The sequence below is a fragment of the Poecilia latipinna genome, unplaced genomic scaffold (assembly GCF_001443285.1).
Source record: "Poecilia latipinna isolate Pla-1442-1.1 unplaced genomic scaffold, P_latipinna-1.0 Scaffold105, whole genome shotgun sequence".
Lineage (NCBI taxonomy): Eukaryota > Metazoa > Chordata > Actinopteri > Cyprinodontiformes > Poeciliidae > Poecilia > Poecilia latipinna.
In genome coordinates, this window is record NW_015112721.1 from 72823 (window position 1) to 90195 (window position 17373).

At 38.9% G+C, this 17373-nt stretch overlaps 1 protein-coding gene across 2 annotated transcripts in view; it reads right to left on the reverse strand.

The window, feature by feature from the left end:
- ago1 (argonaute RISC component 1) overlaps positions 1-17129 on the reverse strand; it is a 24176-nt gene extending 7047 nt beyond the window's left edge. The window contains exons 1-18 of one of the 2 annotated variants that reach the window (XM_015027705.1): positions 16963-17121; positions 12215-12401; positions 9214-9334; positions 8627-8808; positions 7562-7698; positions 7142-7276; positions 6370-6457; positions 5709-5856; positions 5469-5588; positions 5233-5355; positions 4982-5115; positions 4411-4595; positions 3683-3842; positions 3258-3348; positions 1062-1256; positions 816-950; positions 630-731; positions 287-486 (exon numbers count right to left, since the gene is read on the reverse strand). In XM_015027705.1, coding sequence (XP_014883191.1) covers positions 287-486; positions 630-731; positions 816-950; positions 1062-1256; positions 3258-3348; positions 3683-3842; positions 4411-4595; positions 4982-5115; positions 5233-5355; positions 5469-5588; positions 5709-5856; positions 6370-6457; positions 7142-7276; positions 7562-7698; positions 8627-8808; positions 9214-9334; positions 12215-12401; positions 16963-16987 — 2468 coding nt within the window. In that variant the 5' untranslated portion in view covers positions 16988-17121. Of the gene's footprint in view, positions 1-286; positions 487-629; positions 732-815; positions 951-1061; positions 1257-3257; positions 3349-3682; positions 3843-4410; positions 4596-4981; positions 5356-5468; positions 5589-5708; positions 5857-6369; positions 6458-7141; positions 7277-7561; positions 7699-8626; positions 8809-9213; positions 9335-12214; positions 12402-16962 lie in introns of both variants that reach the window. The other variant, XM_015027704.1, reaches the window with a different exon arrangement.
- Between the last annotated feature and the right edge of the window lie 244 nt (positions 17130-17373).

The following is a 17373-nucleotide window of genomic DNA, read 5'->3' on the forward strand; positions in this document are numbered from 1 at the left end:
TTTATTTTTTAATGATATATATATTATATATATATATATATATATATATATATATATATATATATATATATATATATATATATAAATAGTTGCCTTTTTATTTTCATTAAAATAAAAAGGCAACTAGATAATGTCCCAGTTTGATTTCCATCATAAGCAAAAAAATATGCCAAATATCTTTTTGATGGTGAACTGTACATAGTACATATATGATGAAGGAAATCTCTTTAGATATCCCATTGGTCTTCCCAAACTGAAATATGTCGTCCTCGCGTTACACACGAACCTGTCATGTTCTTTGTCCACCAGATGATAGCGGGCACGGAAGGCCACAAGCCGGGCATAGTAGGCCGGCGCAGGGATGGAGACTGAACGGGTACAACGAACGTACGTGTGGCACAACTGGTAGGTTAGAATCTGCAACTCATCTGCCGTGAAACGATTGTCGTCCCATAAGACGTAGTAATGAGACGGCCGGCTGGTGCCCTGGTGACACAGAGGAAACAGAAAATCAACTCAACATCGATGTTGTTTAAAAATGAGAGAGAAAAACAATTGGAAAATTCAAAAAGGGTTCAAAGAAGCTGAGGAAGTCAAAACGGGTAGAAAATATTTCTGCTAATCTTGACCTGTATGCCTGCGTGGCTGCACAGGTAGAAATCGAACTCAAAGGGATGAGTGATGCTGGTGTCCACTGTAGTCCCTGCAGGTATATTGCCACTCTTCCCAATCTGAGGAGGAAATCGGTAATTAATGATTTCTAAACAATAAATAAAACATTAAACTTTTTTTTGCCTAGAAAATGAAGAGCTCACTCTTTCAGATTTGTCAGCACAGAAGAGGCGTGTGTGGTGGCGTTTCTGGACCACGATGTAGGTGATACCAGGCTGGTAATCCTTCTCCAGCTTTATGCATGCGTCTCTGATGGCCAGGAGCTCATAGTGAAGAATCTGAACAGAAGGTACTTAATTAGGTCTAAAGTCGAAGAAAAAAAAAAATGAAATAATCATATAAAGTTAATCAAAAGAGAGTGGCTTCATGTCAAGCTGTTTTTTTTTAACCTGTGGCAGCTGTCCCTCCGGAACCCCGTCTCTGTAGAAAATAATCCTGGTGGGCTTGAAGCGCGTCGACTTGTAGAACTGGATGAGCAGCTCCCGCACCATGTAAGACAAATCTTCAATGATTTCCTGCCGGGGTCTCTGGACACGCACCGTGGCACAGTACCTGCTGGGATGGGCGTCCATACTGCCTACCACCTGGAAGAGGGAGCAGCAGGAGGAATAAAGACAGCTGCACGAGCTGTTATGAGGCACATTGTATCAACTCATCTATTAAGGAGAATATGAAGAGTGAAATTGATGTTAACTGAATAACGTGTTCAAATGTTCTCAAAAGGATTAAATGTTTAGTTATTTGAGAATGTAAGCATTTGTCTGCATTTCTAGACAATACAGAAAAATTCTTAAAACAAGTTTCCCTTTATTGAAAACATTCACACAGCTTCAGTCCTGCTGTGCCGAGTCATTTTCCATTTTCCTTCCCATTTGCAATTGTATTTCTGAACATAAGACTCCCCTAAAGGCCACACCTGGAATATGCAAGAGGCTCAGAATTAAACGTCATTTTCTATTGGCCAACGTTTACATCATAGTGATCCGTTTCTACAAGTTGTCTCCTTCTGCCAGATCACTCGGACGTACCCACTCACCTCTCCAATGTGCCGTCTGTGTGACTCAATCATTTGTCATTATTGCTAGGCAACAACCCAGCCAACCACAGCTGAGATGAGGTCAAGTGTGGACGAGGGTTGACGTCATTTCCTATGAACGTGAGTCAATGATGAGCCATTCGTTTCCCAGCTCCGCCCTTACTACTTTTTGCCTCCTTTTGTCAAAGATTACACAAAAACTCAGATTCATCTTAGACGATTGTCATGACATGGACAATAAAACCAGTGTAAGTTTAACCATTGAATAGATCAAAAGATAACATTTTTCCTTTCTTTTTAAAATAAGCTAAAAGTGACCTTCATAATTCTATGATTAAGTTTTCAATGTAACAGCTAAGAAAAAAAAAATATTTTCTTTGTCTTGTAGACTAAAGGTACTGCAGCTGTTTTTACCTTTTAAAGCTGTTCTGCTCCAAACTGCGATACAGAGCGAAACAGCCATCTATAGTGTCACAGTTACCAAGCAACCACAACCGTGTGAGTTTTCATAGAGATCCTTAAGTCCTTTGCATGATTTGCATGTCCTTCCTACTTTTGTTTGACTATAAAAGAATCACTCTGGCATTACTGAAGCCAACACAGGACAAAGGAGGAACTTTGCAATGTGCTGGAAAACATTTAGAAATCATTAAACGTGACATTAGCTAAATTTATGGAACTGTGGCTATTAAATGCACATAAAACTAATTCAGTACTACAAATCTTTCAAATTGTTGGCTGCAGTCAGTTTCTGTTGTATCCAGCATTACATCGTTTTCCAACTTAAAACAATTCAAAAATAAGTAAATAGTAGTAATAAATTTAGATGTTGGACAGTTACTTGTATCGGGGTCTCCCAAGGTTATCAAAAATGATGGTTTCTCGTTATAGCATTTCTACAATTTAAAGTCTCTTAAATAATATTCTAGAGTTTTCTTCAGCTGTAGGGAACAAAATAAAACAACGCTGCCCTCCTCCACCTGTTGCTCACATTGCTGCTAGCTAAAATATATATATATATATATATTTTTTTTTTTTTTTTTTCCCATTTGGACAGACAGTTATAGTGTAAAAAGCAAAGGAGCACCATCTATTGTACCTGGCAAGCTAAGTGCAGCATGTATGTTAACCTGCAGTTTCTTAATATTTACTTTGCCTGTAAAACAAAAACCTACTGCCAATTAATGAGCAAGTCTATCTTTTAAAATAGAAATGAATCTATGTTAACTGTAATGAATATATTATCATAATGGCAGTAGGCATAATGGTAAATTTATTAGACTTTACCATTATGCTATAATGGTAAAGTAAACCATTATATAATGGTAAAGTCATTATTATATTATATATTTTTGTTTTAGATTTGGATTTCAATATCATGAGACTGTAAAACACAGTTGTTATACTGGCTCAAGTCAACCAGTTACCAGAGTTTAACCAGAGAAGTTCACCCAAAGATGGGTTTAGCTCGCAGATTTCATGGGGAACTTGGTTTTCCTTCTTTTTCTAGAGAAAATTTAAAAATCCCAACCAATATCCAGGGACTTACAGCAGTAATAGACGGCTTCTTGCCATCTCCAGCTGGAGGATGCGTGACATCTGCTCCCAGGAAGATAACCGGCTGCTGAAACACGGCAGACCTGCCGATGCACATGGGAGAGCAGATGCAAATTACGACTGCTAATCGAGGAAGGACGGGTTTGCTTTTTAGAGTTATTTCATAGGAGAAAACAGAAAAAAATCCAACTTTCAAAAGATTTATACAGAGAAATCAACATTACATTTTATGAAATATGTAGACAATGATTTTATTTTCTTGATAGAAGAGGCAGACTATGCCCCAAGTAAGCTAATGTCCTGTGTAAACTATGGCAGCAGTAATACAAACATGAGTTGTTCACAGCAGATCTTAAGTTTTACTCATCTAATGCACCAAATGTAAACGTATAAAAACACACTCAAACAGAAGCTCACCTTTGGTGAGGAACCAGGATGTTGTTTATTCCTCCCAGCTTCACGTTGATCTTTAGGCAGAGGTTGGAGAGAGTCTGAGGCGATGTTTTTACGACATTTTTCACCTGGACACACTGCGTGGCCATGCCGAGCAGAGTGTCTCCCACACGCTTCACCTCCGCTAGAGAAGACAAGAGTTTGAACATTAGAAAATCATTGCTGTGCTTGAAGAATGTGGGAACATCCTTTTGATGCATGCACTTAGTAATCTGATGCGTTTACAGCCTTTGGTGACTGCTGCTGCCCTGCTCCTTTAAATTAAGGAACATTTACCGTTAGCCAGGTTGTCTTTCCCAGGAAAAAAAAATCATAAAAAGGGGTTTAAAGTGGAAAATAAAACTGAGTGATATTATATATATGCTGCTCCATATGTAAAGAAATATGTCCATGTTTAGAATAACATCCCATCATTTTTGCTCTTAAAAGCAGAATTTGAAAATTAAAACAGTGAATTTATTTCCTAACATTTTCCAGAGCCTCCTTTGTTCTATTTTTGCCTGTCATAATGAGTCAAATGTCCTGAGTGGGTGCTGAACAGGAGGCAGCTGGCTCTTTTCTTGGCTACTAACTTACTTGCCTTTGTAAAAATGAGAACACGATTTCACAACAACAGAGTGCACAAACATAAAAAAAAAAGAAAAAAAAAAGGAACACAACAAAAGAGAAACAACCTGTCAGAAATGACATACCATAAACGGGAGTTTTCCCAGGTAGGATGACAATGATGAGCTGAAGTCCAGAATAGGTGTTTTTCAGGTGTCTGAACATGGGTTCCACGCTGTCGGCTCCCTGGGCGTACTTACAGAAACACGGCTGGCCCTGAATTGGCATCCCAGCATCCTTTGAGATCTTACGCAGCTGGTCTGTGAAGTTCCTGAGTTAAATCCAAAGTTTGGTTAGGAAAAAATTCAAAATAAAACCGAAATAATGTTATTTTCCATGTACCAGCCCATAAGTATATTACAATGAAATAAAAACTGCGTGACATGCATTCGTTTTCAGCTCCCTTGACTGAGATGTGTTTTGCCAAAGATCTAAAGTTTAGAGTTTCTTTTCAACAGATATTATCGTCCTTAGCTTATGATGCCTTCACAGAAACATATTTATACTGAGTTTAAACTACACACGGTTGGACTTTATTTACTAACTAAATTGATTTTTTTTTTTATCCAAGGTGATTTTCAGACGCTTGCTTGTCAAAAATTTGGAAAGCTACATATCCATGACTCATTTCACTTCGCACTGGAATTGTGCACTTACTTGAGCACCTCCTCTCTGCACTGCTTCTGGGGGGCAAAGCAGGCGATCGCCCAGACTTTGATCTCAATGCCGTTGTAAAACTGCTTCCCCCTCATGTCCCAAACTCCCTGGTTGGGAGTCGCGATAGCCCGGTTCTGTGGAAAAGAAGAAGAAAAAAAAAAACAAACAGCAGTCAACCAGGATTTAGTTTGTTGCATTTGGAAAACGTCACCAAACGGTTGCATGGTTACTGATAAATGGGCTGCGTTTACCCGTCCGCCATACTGTAGAATGGGAGCTGGTAGCACCCTGCCAGTCACTTCAGCCATGTCGTCCTTCACCTTGATCCCAAACTCCTGGATGTATGGGTCTAGGTTGAAGTTAGCGTTCTTCATCTGTGGAGAGTGAAGGACATGCATCACATTTCACTGCCTGCACCACAAGTCACTGAGACGTATTATCTCAGGTCACAAGCATTGGCCTCCACGAAGCGTTCTCCAGAACTCACCAGCCTGCTGATCTCCTCCTGCCTGTCGGGCGCAGAGCGAGCTGTGGCTTTAATCATAGTGGAGGTCTGATTATCCGTCAGCTTTTTAATGCACCGCTGACCCGCTACAATGTTACACACCTAGAAAGAGCAAATACATAGAGTCAGTAAAACAACTTAAAAGTTTGCTGATGATTCACAAAAAGTACTAAAATATCATAATTTTATCCTTCAACCGGTCAGATTTCCATAAAGATTTACCTCCAGGGGCAGGTAGGTGTGTTTTTGCTCCTGCCCAACTTGTAAACAAGGTAGGTGGGGGTATTTAAGCTGCAAGTTGTACTTCTGCTTGAAGTACTGGGCCACTGTACATTCTACCGTCTGCCCACTTTCAAGCTGAAGGGGAAACCTAGACGTAAAAAGATTTGAATCAGTATTGCACCTGTATTGACAATTACTATTAAAAAAATGTGTGAAATTGTTTAAATCCATTTGGAAATTTTCCTTAAACATTAATGCATCTGACATCTCATTTTCTCAATTGTTTGCATCTGTTATAGCTGTTTAGATGAAAATTGACAAAAATTTGTCAATAAATGTTATTTATTTTAAAGAATAATTTTATTTTATTTAATTAAAAAAAAAAACATGTTAATCCATTATAAAGCTGGTATACCATTTCCCAAGTAGAACTATGAGTTTAACTTTAGAGTTTCATAACACCACCATTCTTTATAATAAATCTAAATATACTTCAAAATCATGACACTCCAAAGTGGCTCTGTGCCAATTTAATTACCAAGATAAATTGATGATGTTGGAGTCATTAAAAGACAACAGATTCATCTACTTTGTTGTGGTTAACACTGGGGGCACAGAAGATAATGAGGTTGCAGGAGTAATGGGTCTAAAGAGCATTTACGTTTGATGGCTGGCAGGACGTCTGGTGACATTGCATACACGATATTTTCTCTTCATTTGCCCACAGTGTGTCACCTCGACCTTCAGGCCTACAAACAAAAAGGTTTGAGAACCACCGACACGATCAGACAACTAGGAGTAAAAAGAAATCAAATATAACATACATGTACATACCGCATCATTTCGAGGCCAAAGTTTCACATTTCTTAGATTATCTTTGTCATTTAACTATATCTAAGCCATAAACATAAATAAAACTTAAACATAAAAGCCAAAGTATTTTTTTTTTGGTTCAAATTTCAAATTTTAAAACCACCTTATTATAAATTTGACCTTTAGTAAAAGTACATAAAAGGCATGAATAGAATATAAAATAAAAAAAGAATTTCAGTTAGAAGCAAATAGTAAAACTTTAGTCTGACCTGATTATTTTTAAGAATGTCAGATTTTTATCTTCAAGAAAAATGGGAGAGAGATACAACCTTGAAATAAATGAATGTTTATCAAAATTATTTAAACATAGAAATGACTATAATCAAGTTATATATTTCTCCAGACTTTAAAACTGTTTAGGAACCTTAAATGAAGGACGGAAAATAAAACTAAAAGATTAAAAAAAAATCACACAAAAGTATTTTTGCAGTACATATTACCAACCACACAACATGGCCTCTAGGTTTTCCTACAATTAAATGGAGTCCTGAAATAATAAAGGTGAGAAAGTTTATTCCTTTATGATTTCTATTATGTTTTGGAGGTTCTTTCTCTCTCACCTTTAATTTCCTTTGTGAAGCGGACCCTCTGTGAGTCTGTGAGGGTCTTGGGCTGCTCATCGATGTTGCGAATGTCCAAAACCTCACACATGAACTCAATTACAGGCTGGGCTTTGTAGAAGGCCGTGGCAGACACTAGAGGGAGACAAAGAGCAACAAACATAAAATACTACCTGGAACATTTAAAGGCCTTTATCCAAGTATTTTGAATATCATTTTTTTAACAGAGAGAGAGAAGAAATGTAGACTTCACAAATAATGTTATGAACTGTTTAATGTTTTTCTCTCAGAGTGCATATTACATTTCTGTGACAGAGCAACTAGTCATGGCAGTGTTAGTAAAAGCCACTTAGAACACTGAATGGCAACACACACACACCTACACACACACACACACGAATGTTGTTGTCAGTGACTCACCATCAATGTTAAGCATCATCTTCCACATGGCGGGACGCACAGACTGATGGAAGCCAAACCAGACCTCCCTCCCCCCACCAAGTGGGTGGTAGTATCCTTCAGGTGGGGAGAAGAAGGACCGACCCACTGGAGTGTACCTAGTTGGAGGAGAAAATGATGAGTGTGCATATTTAGGCCATGAATACATCATGAGCTCATGTCCAGGAAAGGGGTTACTTCAGAGTACTTCAGAGTGAGATAAGGCTTTCCAAAGAAAAACGGAGCAAACATGAACCGATCTTTGCCACAAAATCTGTTGTATCTAACTTAACTACAGTGTCTTGTAAACGTATTCATGCTTTTTTTTTTTTTACTTGTTCACATTTTGTAACATTACAACCACCGAGAGGTCAGACCACCACAAAATAGCATGAAACCAGATAAATGTTCTCACTAAGTTTTCTGGTATTTAGCAAATAGAATGTCGGTCATTCTAACTAACCTAAAACAAGATAAATTTGGTTTGATTTAACTTTAAGAAAAAAATGAGTATATGCATTTTCAGTATATCATACGTCTCTTCTAGCTTTGCACATTTAGAAAAATTCAAGCCCATTCTTCTGTGCTAAACAGCTAAATCTCACTCAGATTAACTCCAAACATCAGTTTAAGACTTACCACAGACTCTCATTTGAATTTTGACTGAATCATTCTATTCAGTTTACATCTTGAAGTCAGCTATTTCATTGATCAGAATTGTTAAATACTTGTTAGGCAGTTTCAAAAAGATGAAGGCTAACTTTGTTGATTCAGGTCTAAAGCATGATTAACACAGAAGTCCACACACTGAGCCTGAACACATCTTAACTGTACTTTAGGTCATCAAAATAAAAAGCACAAAAAAAATAAGTACAATTTACAGTAAATCTGTAAAATTTACAACTAGTTAAACTACAGATGTACTTTCTAAAACATAAAAATACAAAAATAATTTCTAACTGATAATCTGACTGGACAGACGGACACCCCATGCATGTTTGGATCCGTTCCTTCCAACTGGAAGACAGAGGGTTTGCTATGGCGTACCTCATAGAGGCCAAGTGGCGCATAGCCACATCCAAGGCTTGAACTGAGTCGAGGGGGACTTGCAGTCGACCACTGACGAGAGTTTCCTGTAGCAGCCGCCATGACACTTTGGCCAACCAGCGGATGGAAACCTTAAAGATTCGATCTTTCCCCTCACCAGGGATAGTTACCTCAAAATCCACCTGGAATAGCAACGAGGTGGGGAGAACATGATTCATTAAAAAATATATATATATCACAGTTAAAGCTGCAGTATATAACTTTGTGACACTATGGTATGGAACAAAAAAAAAGGACTACTTTGCTTTCTCCCAGTGCCAACTAGAAACAACCAATCAGAGTTAAGAGGAGGTCCTTAGCGCTGTCAATCCTGCTGCCATCTCCTCCTCTCCAACTATATTGGTGGATAAACAGTTTTTCTATAAAAGTAAGTTGTTTCTCTGCCTTTAGTACACCGAGCAGCTTGTACACAAGCATGTTTGACAGCGCTAAACACCTGAAATTCCATCCAAACAAAATTAAAGATAAATTTAACAGATTCGTGAGAAGCTGATGGTAGTGGCATGGTAGAACAAAACTTAACTTACCTTTTCACTCCCAATAGGAAGTGCTAAGACGGTGTAAATATTCTTCTTGCCATCATACACTGGCTTCCTGTCACCAAAGAGCTGGGGCTTGAAATGTTGAACCATGTACTCCACCACCTCTCTGTAGGAATTAAGAATCATAGAATGAGCTTAAGAAGCAACAGAACACATAATAATCATATATTATTATGATATACAACTATATATCATAATAATATGATAACATCATCCCAGTGTGCCAGCAACCTCAACAAGAGGCTTCATTGTCACAGAGAGAGACAGTTCACAATGTGATCACGGTATTGATCAAACAGGATACAGCTGCTGGGTGCAACATGGTGGTCATTGGGGGGCAGCGGCAAGACAAAGAGTGAGAGAGTGCAGGTGGCAGTGGGGGGGCAATGTTCAGCGCATTGGTTTTCATTATGAAGTGGGGGGCGAGGAGATATTCCTAAAAAGAAAAGGTCAAAGGCCTCAACCTTTGCATGCCTTCTTGGTTCCTTTGTGTTTCCTCTTCCAAAGAGACTAAACCAAGTTCTTTGGAAATTCGGAAGTGAATTTTACAGAATGTGCAGTTTCCAGGGATTATTCTACCAAAATTTAAGGGTTTTGAAGTGTCAAATATGATTTCTTCTTTAAAACCTACTTGATGGTTTAAATCTCTGCAAAAATATTACAGCTGGCAGATTTATACAATTCATTCATACGGAAGCTGTTATTCCGTTAAATAAACACAAGATATTGAAATCCTTTAAAGTGTAAAAGTAAATAACTTTCCATTTTTGCAAACATACATGTGATGTCAAACAGGCAAAACATTATCTCTGGCATTCCTCTAAGATAGTCTAAATGTATATTAGTAATTATCCAGAGCCCTGAGGCAATGATCAGAACACAGAGAATGAGACTCCGTCACAGCTCTGGGGTTAGCGCCAAACTGAATAAACAAGGTTATTGTATTTCTGCTAATAGCCAGCGCTGACACATGAGACAACTGGGAAGCTTGACAGACAATCGGATGGTGTCGACAGCCACCAAGCTTAGTTACAAGCATGATATAATTTCAGAGTGGTCACAAAAGTAAAGGATCATGAGCAAAAAAGAGACATCTTTCTATGACGGGTGAAGCGTCTTAGATCAAACATGAAGTAATGCCAGGCTGCCAATTGCACTGCACTGAAAAGCAGATGTCACATTTGTTTGTTTTTTTTAAGTTCACTCTCCAGAGAGATTCTTGTTCCCTTTACTCTCACAACTTTAATATTTATTTTTATTCCATACAGCAAAGTGATTAAAGTTTCATATGTGAAAAACGGTGAACATGGCCGAGTCATTATAAATTATCATTACAGTAAAGGTCTGAGTGAAGTCTGTAAGAGTGGAACTGTTAAAAATAAAAAGATGTATGCAGAAAATAGATAAACTGATTCAGTTACTAACCAACGATGTCAATCTCACACATATTAAGGGAAGAAAGTAATGATAAATCAAATACTGATGATGGTAAATGTGTCATTTAGTAACGTGTTCATCATAAAGACAAAAACATTTGGTAATGAGCAAAATTAAATTTTAATTTCTATTTTTTTTTTCTTTTGAGGTGGAAGCGAGGTTGCAAGTCAATCTTCCACCTCTGTGTTGTTATTTTATTCTAACCGACTTCTAATTTACACCTGTAAACAAACCATTTGGTATCCATGCATCCAAAGTATTCTTAATTTTGTTTTTTAGCAAAGCACTTTCATGAATTATGGAGACAGTCAATCATATAATTTTGATATCCGTGTTACTTTCTGAACATCTGTAAGACATTTGGGTTTTATTGATTTTGTTTCTGGCCCATGTTTGACTCAGATTACGGCCTCTCGTTACTGTGAAGTTATTTTGTTCCTGAAAAACTTTGCTGCTGTGTTGTGATTTGCTCTGGAAATCTACTTTATTGATTCGGTTTTATGGTTGTTTTCAGACCTTTGCAACCTCTGCACTCAGGTGGAGCCAGCTGATGAAAGCTCCCTGGAGCAGTGACAGGATTTTATAGTAATCCTATGAAGTCAATAAGACGCAAACTCTGCTAACCATTCCCTAAACAGTAGGCTAAACTTAGCAAGTAGGAGGGTTTTTTTCCAGTGTCTTGGGGGAAAAAAATCTCATCACATTACAACCATAAACCTCAGTGTATTTATTTAACTATAAATTAAAAGATTGTTTTCTCAATGTCTCATTTTCAGTTTGCTTTACAGTTTTGGAGCACTTTTTGTTGGTCTACAACATAAAATCTTATTTTTGAAAAAGCATTTCTTAAGGCTAATAATAATGTAATAATGTTAAGGCCTATAAATAATGCAGCAAGTTACTTGCATCCAGTTCAGATGTTAAAAGTTAGTATTTTATTGATAAATTACAAAACTGTTAAAACAAACACCAACCAAAGTGAAACAATCCCATATGTTTGGATACATTTTTGAGTCTAGCATCCAGTTCAGCTGGTTGGACCCAGCAGCACAGGAACAGCAGTTTAATATTAAAGAAGCTCTTGCAGAAATATATCATTTTTATCCTTTCATTAAGCCAAACCCAAAGACACCAATGTTGATTTCAAAGCATAAAATCTTCCATTATTAAACATGGTATCCAGAATGTGATTAAATATGGACTATTTGATAAAAGTTCTACACAAACCAGAAGTCACATTAGAATTTAGTAGAACAGATTTTCCCTCACATGATGCATTATGTTTTGCCTGCTAATAAAGTCAAGGTAAAGAACTGGATGGTGAGGAATCTTTTTCTGCCTCAGTTTTTATAAAGTAACAGTTTTTATGCTTAATTTGCATAATTCACTGCTTTTTGAAAGACTGGAAACACAGGTAGGTATCCAATATTCAGTTTTAAGCATTACAACACAGCAAGTGTTTGCTTCTTGACATAAGACTTGAGAAGCAAGCTATAAAACGTGTATGAAAAAATACTTTGTAACCAACAGTCATTAGTTCTCCTATTACCTGTTGACTCGCCGTGGGCACTTGTCAGGCTTAATGTCCACCTCATAGTGATAAACGTCCATCTTTGGGATTTCCACTTCAAAGTAGTTGGCCAGCAGCTTAATGGGCTTGCCCACGGTGCCCATGCCCGGCCGCCGGGGGGCATGAAACACCTGCTGCAGGGGTGGGGGGAAGGCCCCCAAGGGCACTGGACAGACACATTACAGGGAGGCATCCACAAGAGCAGGAAACAGATGGAAAGAAGGTTAAAAACGAAAACAGACCGTGGAGAAAGTAGAAATTCACAGTAAGAAAATATTGGAGTTAATTAAATAAATGAGGAAAGCAGATCCACGAGCGGAAAAGGAGAGGAAGTTGCAACGAAAACGGTTAAAACGGAGAAAAGGGCAAACAGGACCACAAAAGTAGGTGTAAGGCAGGAAGGAAGTGTAGGCAGGGGCCAAAGTGAAATGATTAGTGGGCATGAGTCCCAGCAGCCGGGACAGGAAGGCAGGGAGAGGGACGATAGGAGAGACAAGAAACAATGTGAAAGAAAAAGTTACATCACAAATGAGTCAGAGTGAGGCAAGTTGTAAAATAAGAGGTAAACAAGGAAGATTTGATAACACATAAAGGACAAAACAAAGATTCAAGGGGGAGAAGAAGGGAAAGAAAAGAAAAGACAGAGGGAAGGGAAACAAATGATATTGTTTAGCAAAATATTTTTTAGATCAGAATTACAACAATTCTAATATATAAAGGTTTATTATTGAAGCAGTAGCATGACAAAAAACGTATCAAAAGAAAGCTAGGAACACATATAGGTGCAACTCAACAATTTAGAAAAGGTATATTGAACTAGGGAGACATCAAACAGTTACAGGAAGCCACCACTTAAGGACGGGAGTTGAATAACTCTGGTTTAGAGAATTAAAAAGTTGTTTTTTTTCCTCTCTGTAAATGCAAAAGTGAAATTTATGGAGCTCAGTTAAAGCCAGATTCACCAGCCTGTACCTAAAGAGTTGATTTCTGGATATTTTTGATGATTATGGCTTAGCTAAAACAATTGAAATCCTTATAGTCTGCTTCTCAGAAATTTTAAACATTTCATCTGCATCCTATTCCTAGCAAATTATTGGAAGGTTAAGTGGAAGGAAAAAGTGTAGTTCAAAAAAGGTGCACAAGCCACAGGGACTACAGCATTAGCAGGATTGTGAAGCGAAGACCATTTAAAAGTTTGGGGGGTAATTCACAAAGCATGGAGTGGACTCCAGCTGGAGTCAGGGTTTCGAAGCACACACCACTGTAATGTCATGGGGTTTCTGAACAAGATAACATCAGAAGCATCTTATGAGCTAAAAGTAAAAAAACTGGACTGCTGTTCAATGATCCAAAGTAATCTTTTCAGATGAAAAAAAACAACAAAAAAACCAAACAAGTTTACACTTCATTTGAAAATCAAGGTCAGGGTGTGGAGGAGGAGTAAAGAAGCAGAGAATCAAGGCTGCCTGGGGTCTAATGTGATGTTTCTAGTCGGTGATGACTTTTGTTGATGCCGATTTTATTTTCAAGCATGACGTGACACCAGTTCACACTGCCAAAAGTACAAGCATCTGGTTTCATGAGAGTTTTGTTACTGTGCATTATCCAGTACATCTGACCCACACGCCAACAGAGAAACTTAAAGTCACTATAGAGCAACCTGAGTTTCTTCAACATCTCAGCAGAGCTAAAAGCTTGTACCTGCCATGCCATCCTCCACTTATGTAGCACTTCATGTAAAAGTAGCCCCGACCAAAAACATATGCTGCACACTTTCAGCAGATTATAGATTTTATGCTTTATTAGATTTTTTTTTGTAGAAGTTCAACTTTGGGTTTTCATTAGTTTTACGCTATAATCATCCAAATTAACAAAAATAAACACAGATTTTAATACATATATACAATACGAGTTTCAGATTTTGATGAAACAACACAGCTTTTCATTTATACTTTTGTTCGAATTTATGTTTTAAGGATATCACCCAAAAATAAAATAGTACATACATTTACAAATAGAGAACAGAGAACAAAAAACACAGCCTGAAAACCCATATAATTTTCAGATAACAGGGAATAATAAAGTCAAACTCTATAATTTTCAACACATCACTTTGTTTTACCTCCTAAAGAGAGAAAGTTGGTTTGAGTTAAGGTTTGGTTTGGAGGGGGGCCTGTGAGGGCTATAGGGGGGCATCCCAGACTGGGTCCTTGGTGTGAAGTTAGCTCTGACTCCTGCCTGAGAGGGGCCCACTGCCGTAACCTCTGGGTCCCCAGAGAGCAGCCCTCCTCCATCACAACAAAGACCCCAGCTGCCCTGCTCCTCCATCTCACACACAGAGATACAGGGCAGCATGACGGAGGGAGAGCGCTTGCTACTATGAACACACACACACACTCACACACACAGGAGGAACCTCCCCCCCCACCCTCCTCCCCTCTCCTACATTCCCAGCCTCACCATGGAGACACCACAGCAACACAGTATTGTCATGGATATCAGGGGACCTGTGTGTGTTCATGTGCAAGGCTGCTGGAAAAAATGTGGGAGGAGGCAGGGTGCCACTGTGATCACGCAGAAAAGACCTTGGCCTTTTTGGTCCCTCTGCATTAGCCTATTCCAAACTAGAAAAGCTCGACTTCAAATAGCTGCTATAGAAACGCTTGGTTTAAAAATACCACTTCATGTTTCGTTCACAAAGCCGCGAGTCAGGAAGAGTAGTAGTCCTAACGTGAAGAAGGATGCTCTGCCTACAGAGAGTGCACGTGTGTAGCATCACACGTCGAACAAACGCAGTAAACACAGATCCAAGACATGTGGTGAAGCGCGCAAACTCGGAGCTGGAGAGGATACATGTGTGTAAATGTGCGAGCACGTTGTGATTGCTGCCCACTAAGCGCACAAAGACGCACACTTCTCCCTCGTGCCAGTGAAGGCAGATGGTGAGAAGTGGAGCCAGTGCTCTCACATATCCCAACACAATAGCAGACTCTCCCGGGCGGCGAGACTTAAACCGGAGCCTCACAACACGAAGACGCTCGCCGCTTATTGTCTTTACAATGACATAATGAGCAGCAAGACGGAGACACATTAGGACCGCTAATTTCAAGCTAGATCCTGCCATGTATCTGAGGATTTCTGAACTTTCCTCCAACTCTTTGCTGCTCATTTGGTGAAGTAGCTTGCTGATGTTTTTGTTCATATTGAATGAATTTATGAACAACTTTACATAATTTTTTTTTAAAAGTATTAAATTAAATACTGTTTTACATATTTGTATGTAGTTAAAATTTAAATAAATCTTATGGAAATGTAGAGAATCTGGGTAGTACTTTTCAAAATGTACCTCAGTCGGGATTTGAACCAATTTTTTTCTTGAGTAGCGATAAGCAGATAAAACACTAAATTTAAAAAAAATAAAATCTGATTTTTCTCTTGATTCATTAAATGTTTCAAAACTAAAAACTCCCACAATCACCACTCCATAAACTCATCAACAGACATTATGTAATATATATACATTTGACAGAGGTTGGGATAAACAGGACTAATAGGGTATTTTCAGTAGCATAATTTTTTCACCTTTTACATCTAATATGAACTTAGGAAACAAAACACAGTCCAAATAGGAATCAACAGTATAAGACAAGTTTGAGCAAACCAGTTCATTCTTGAGCCAGATAAAAACTTGTCTGACCAATCTGGGAAGACTGACAAATTGAATTGTCACACTTCAAACACAAAAGCAGAATATGAAATGGGGAGCCTTAGGGACCCTCCCCCCATTCTACAAATTAGATCAAAATTAAAACAAGCTAAATTAGCTATAAGGACCAACTGTGTGTTCTTTATTTCTTTGATCTGGAAGCAGAAATAAACCCAGTTTTAAGTTATTTAAAGACAATTCCGAATAAGCAGTAAAACCCAAGTCATAAAATAAGTTACGAACTCAGACTAAGGAGTCAGCAGATTTAAAATTGGATTGATAGGTGCAAAGTGAACTATTTTCAATAATAAAACAAGCATTCGGAATGTCAGCTTCTTCCTATTTCTGTTTAATAGGAAACAAAAACAATCCATGTTTAAATGTCTCCAAATAAAGACAGTTCCTATCATTCGTGAACACTGATTGCAAATCTGAAATATGCTATGTCAACGCCAGCATATACAAATCACAATTGTGTATTATTTTGGGATCTACGTTCATGAATAATTCACCCTTTGCTGCAGACGGTGGGCCTGAGTTGCTCTATAATGTTGCATACGAGTTGCTGGTGTTTAAACACCGTTTAAGAAAGCCACTTATGACGTGAGGAAGAAGTAGTGAGAAGGGTAGGCTGCTGTGTTGTGGATAAGCCTGCAAGAAGCAGCCAGCTGCTGCTGAAGGCGGGCTTCACCTCATTCCTCCTCACCACAGATTTCCCACGACCTCCATGCCCCCGCGCATGGCTCAGTGTTTTGTCAGCACTCGATAACACTTGTATTAAAATCTAAATTAACAGAAAACGTTATCTTGCTAGGCTGCAATATCTAAATCTCAGCGTCTCCTCTCTAAGCTACGGTGCAACGATGGAGGGGTTGTCACACCAAGCCTCCTTGTACATCCTCCCCCCCCTCCTAAAGCTGGGTCGGCTGCGGCGCCCAGCTTTTCCAACTGAAATGTGTATCTGCAGCTATTACTCTTACAGTCAAAGTGTATTTAATGTTAATGTAAAAATTCCACCTACCAGCGCCAGACGGTCCCGGCTCCATCCCATTCACTTCATTCACTTAGCCGCGAAGGTACAAGCTAGCTAGTCCGGGGCTGCTGTGGCCAAACCGCCGGCCCCTTCAGGCTGGAGGCGTCTCAGTCTTCCAGCCCCCTCCTCTCGGCGTGTCGTCTTCTGCTTGCTCGGTGTACCCCCGCCCCCTACCCCTTACGAGGAACCCCCCTCCAGATTCGTACGGGACTTAAGGCTAACGGTGATAGCCGCTGGCAGATGCTGCTTTGGCCGTTAACCTCGGACCTGCTGCTAACGGTGGAGCAGGAGGAAGATAACTTCTTGGTCCTAACGGCTTTTCTTCCACAGTTCCTCGTCAGTCCCTCCGTGCTGTGATTCGGGCGAAGAACCCACACCACAGTGATTTATCGTCCTCTC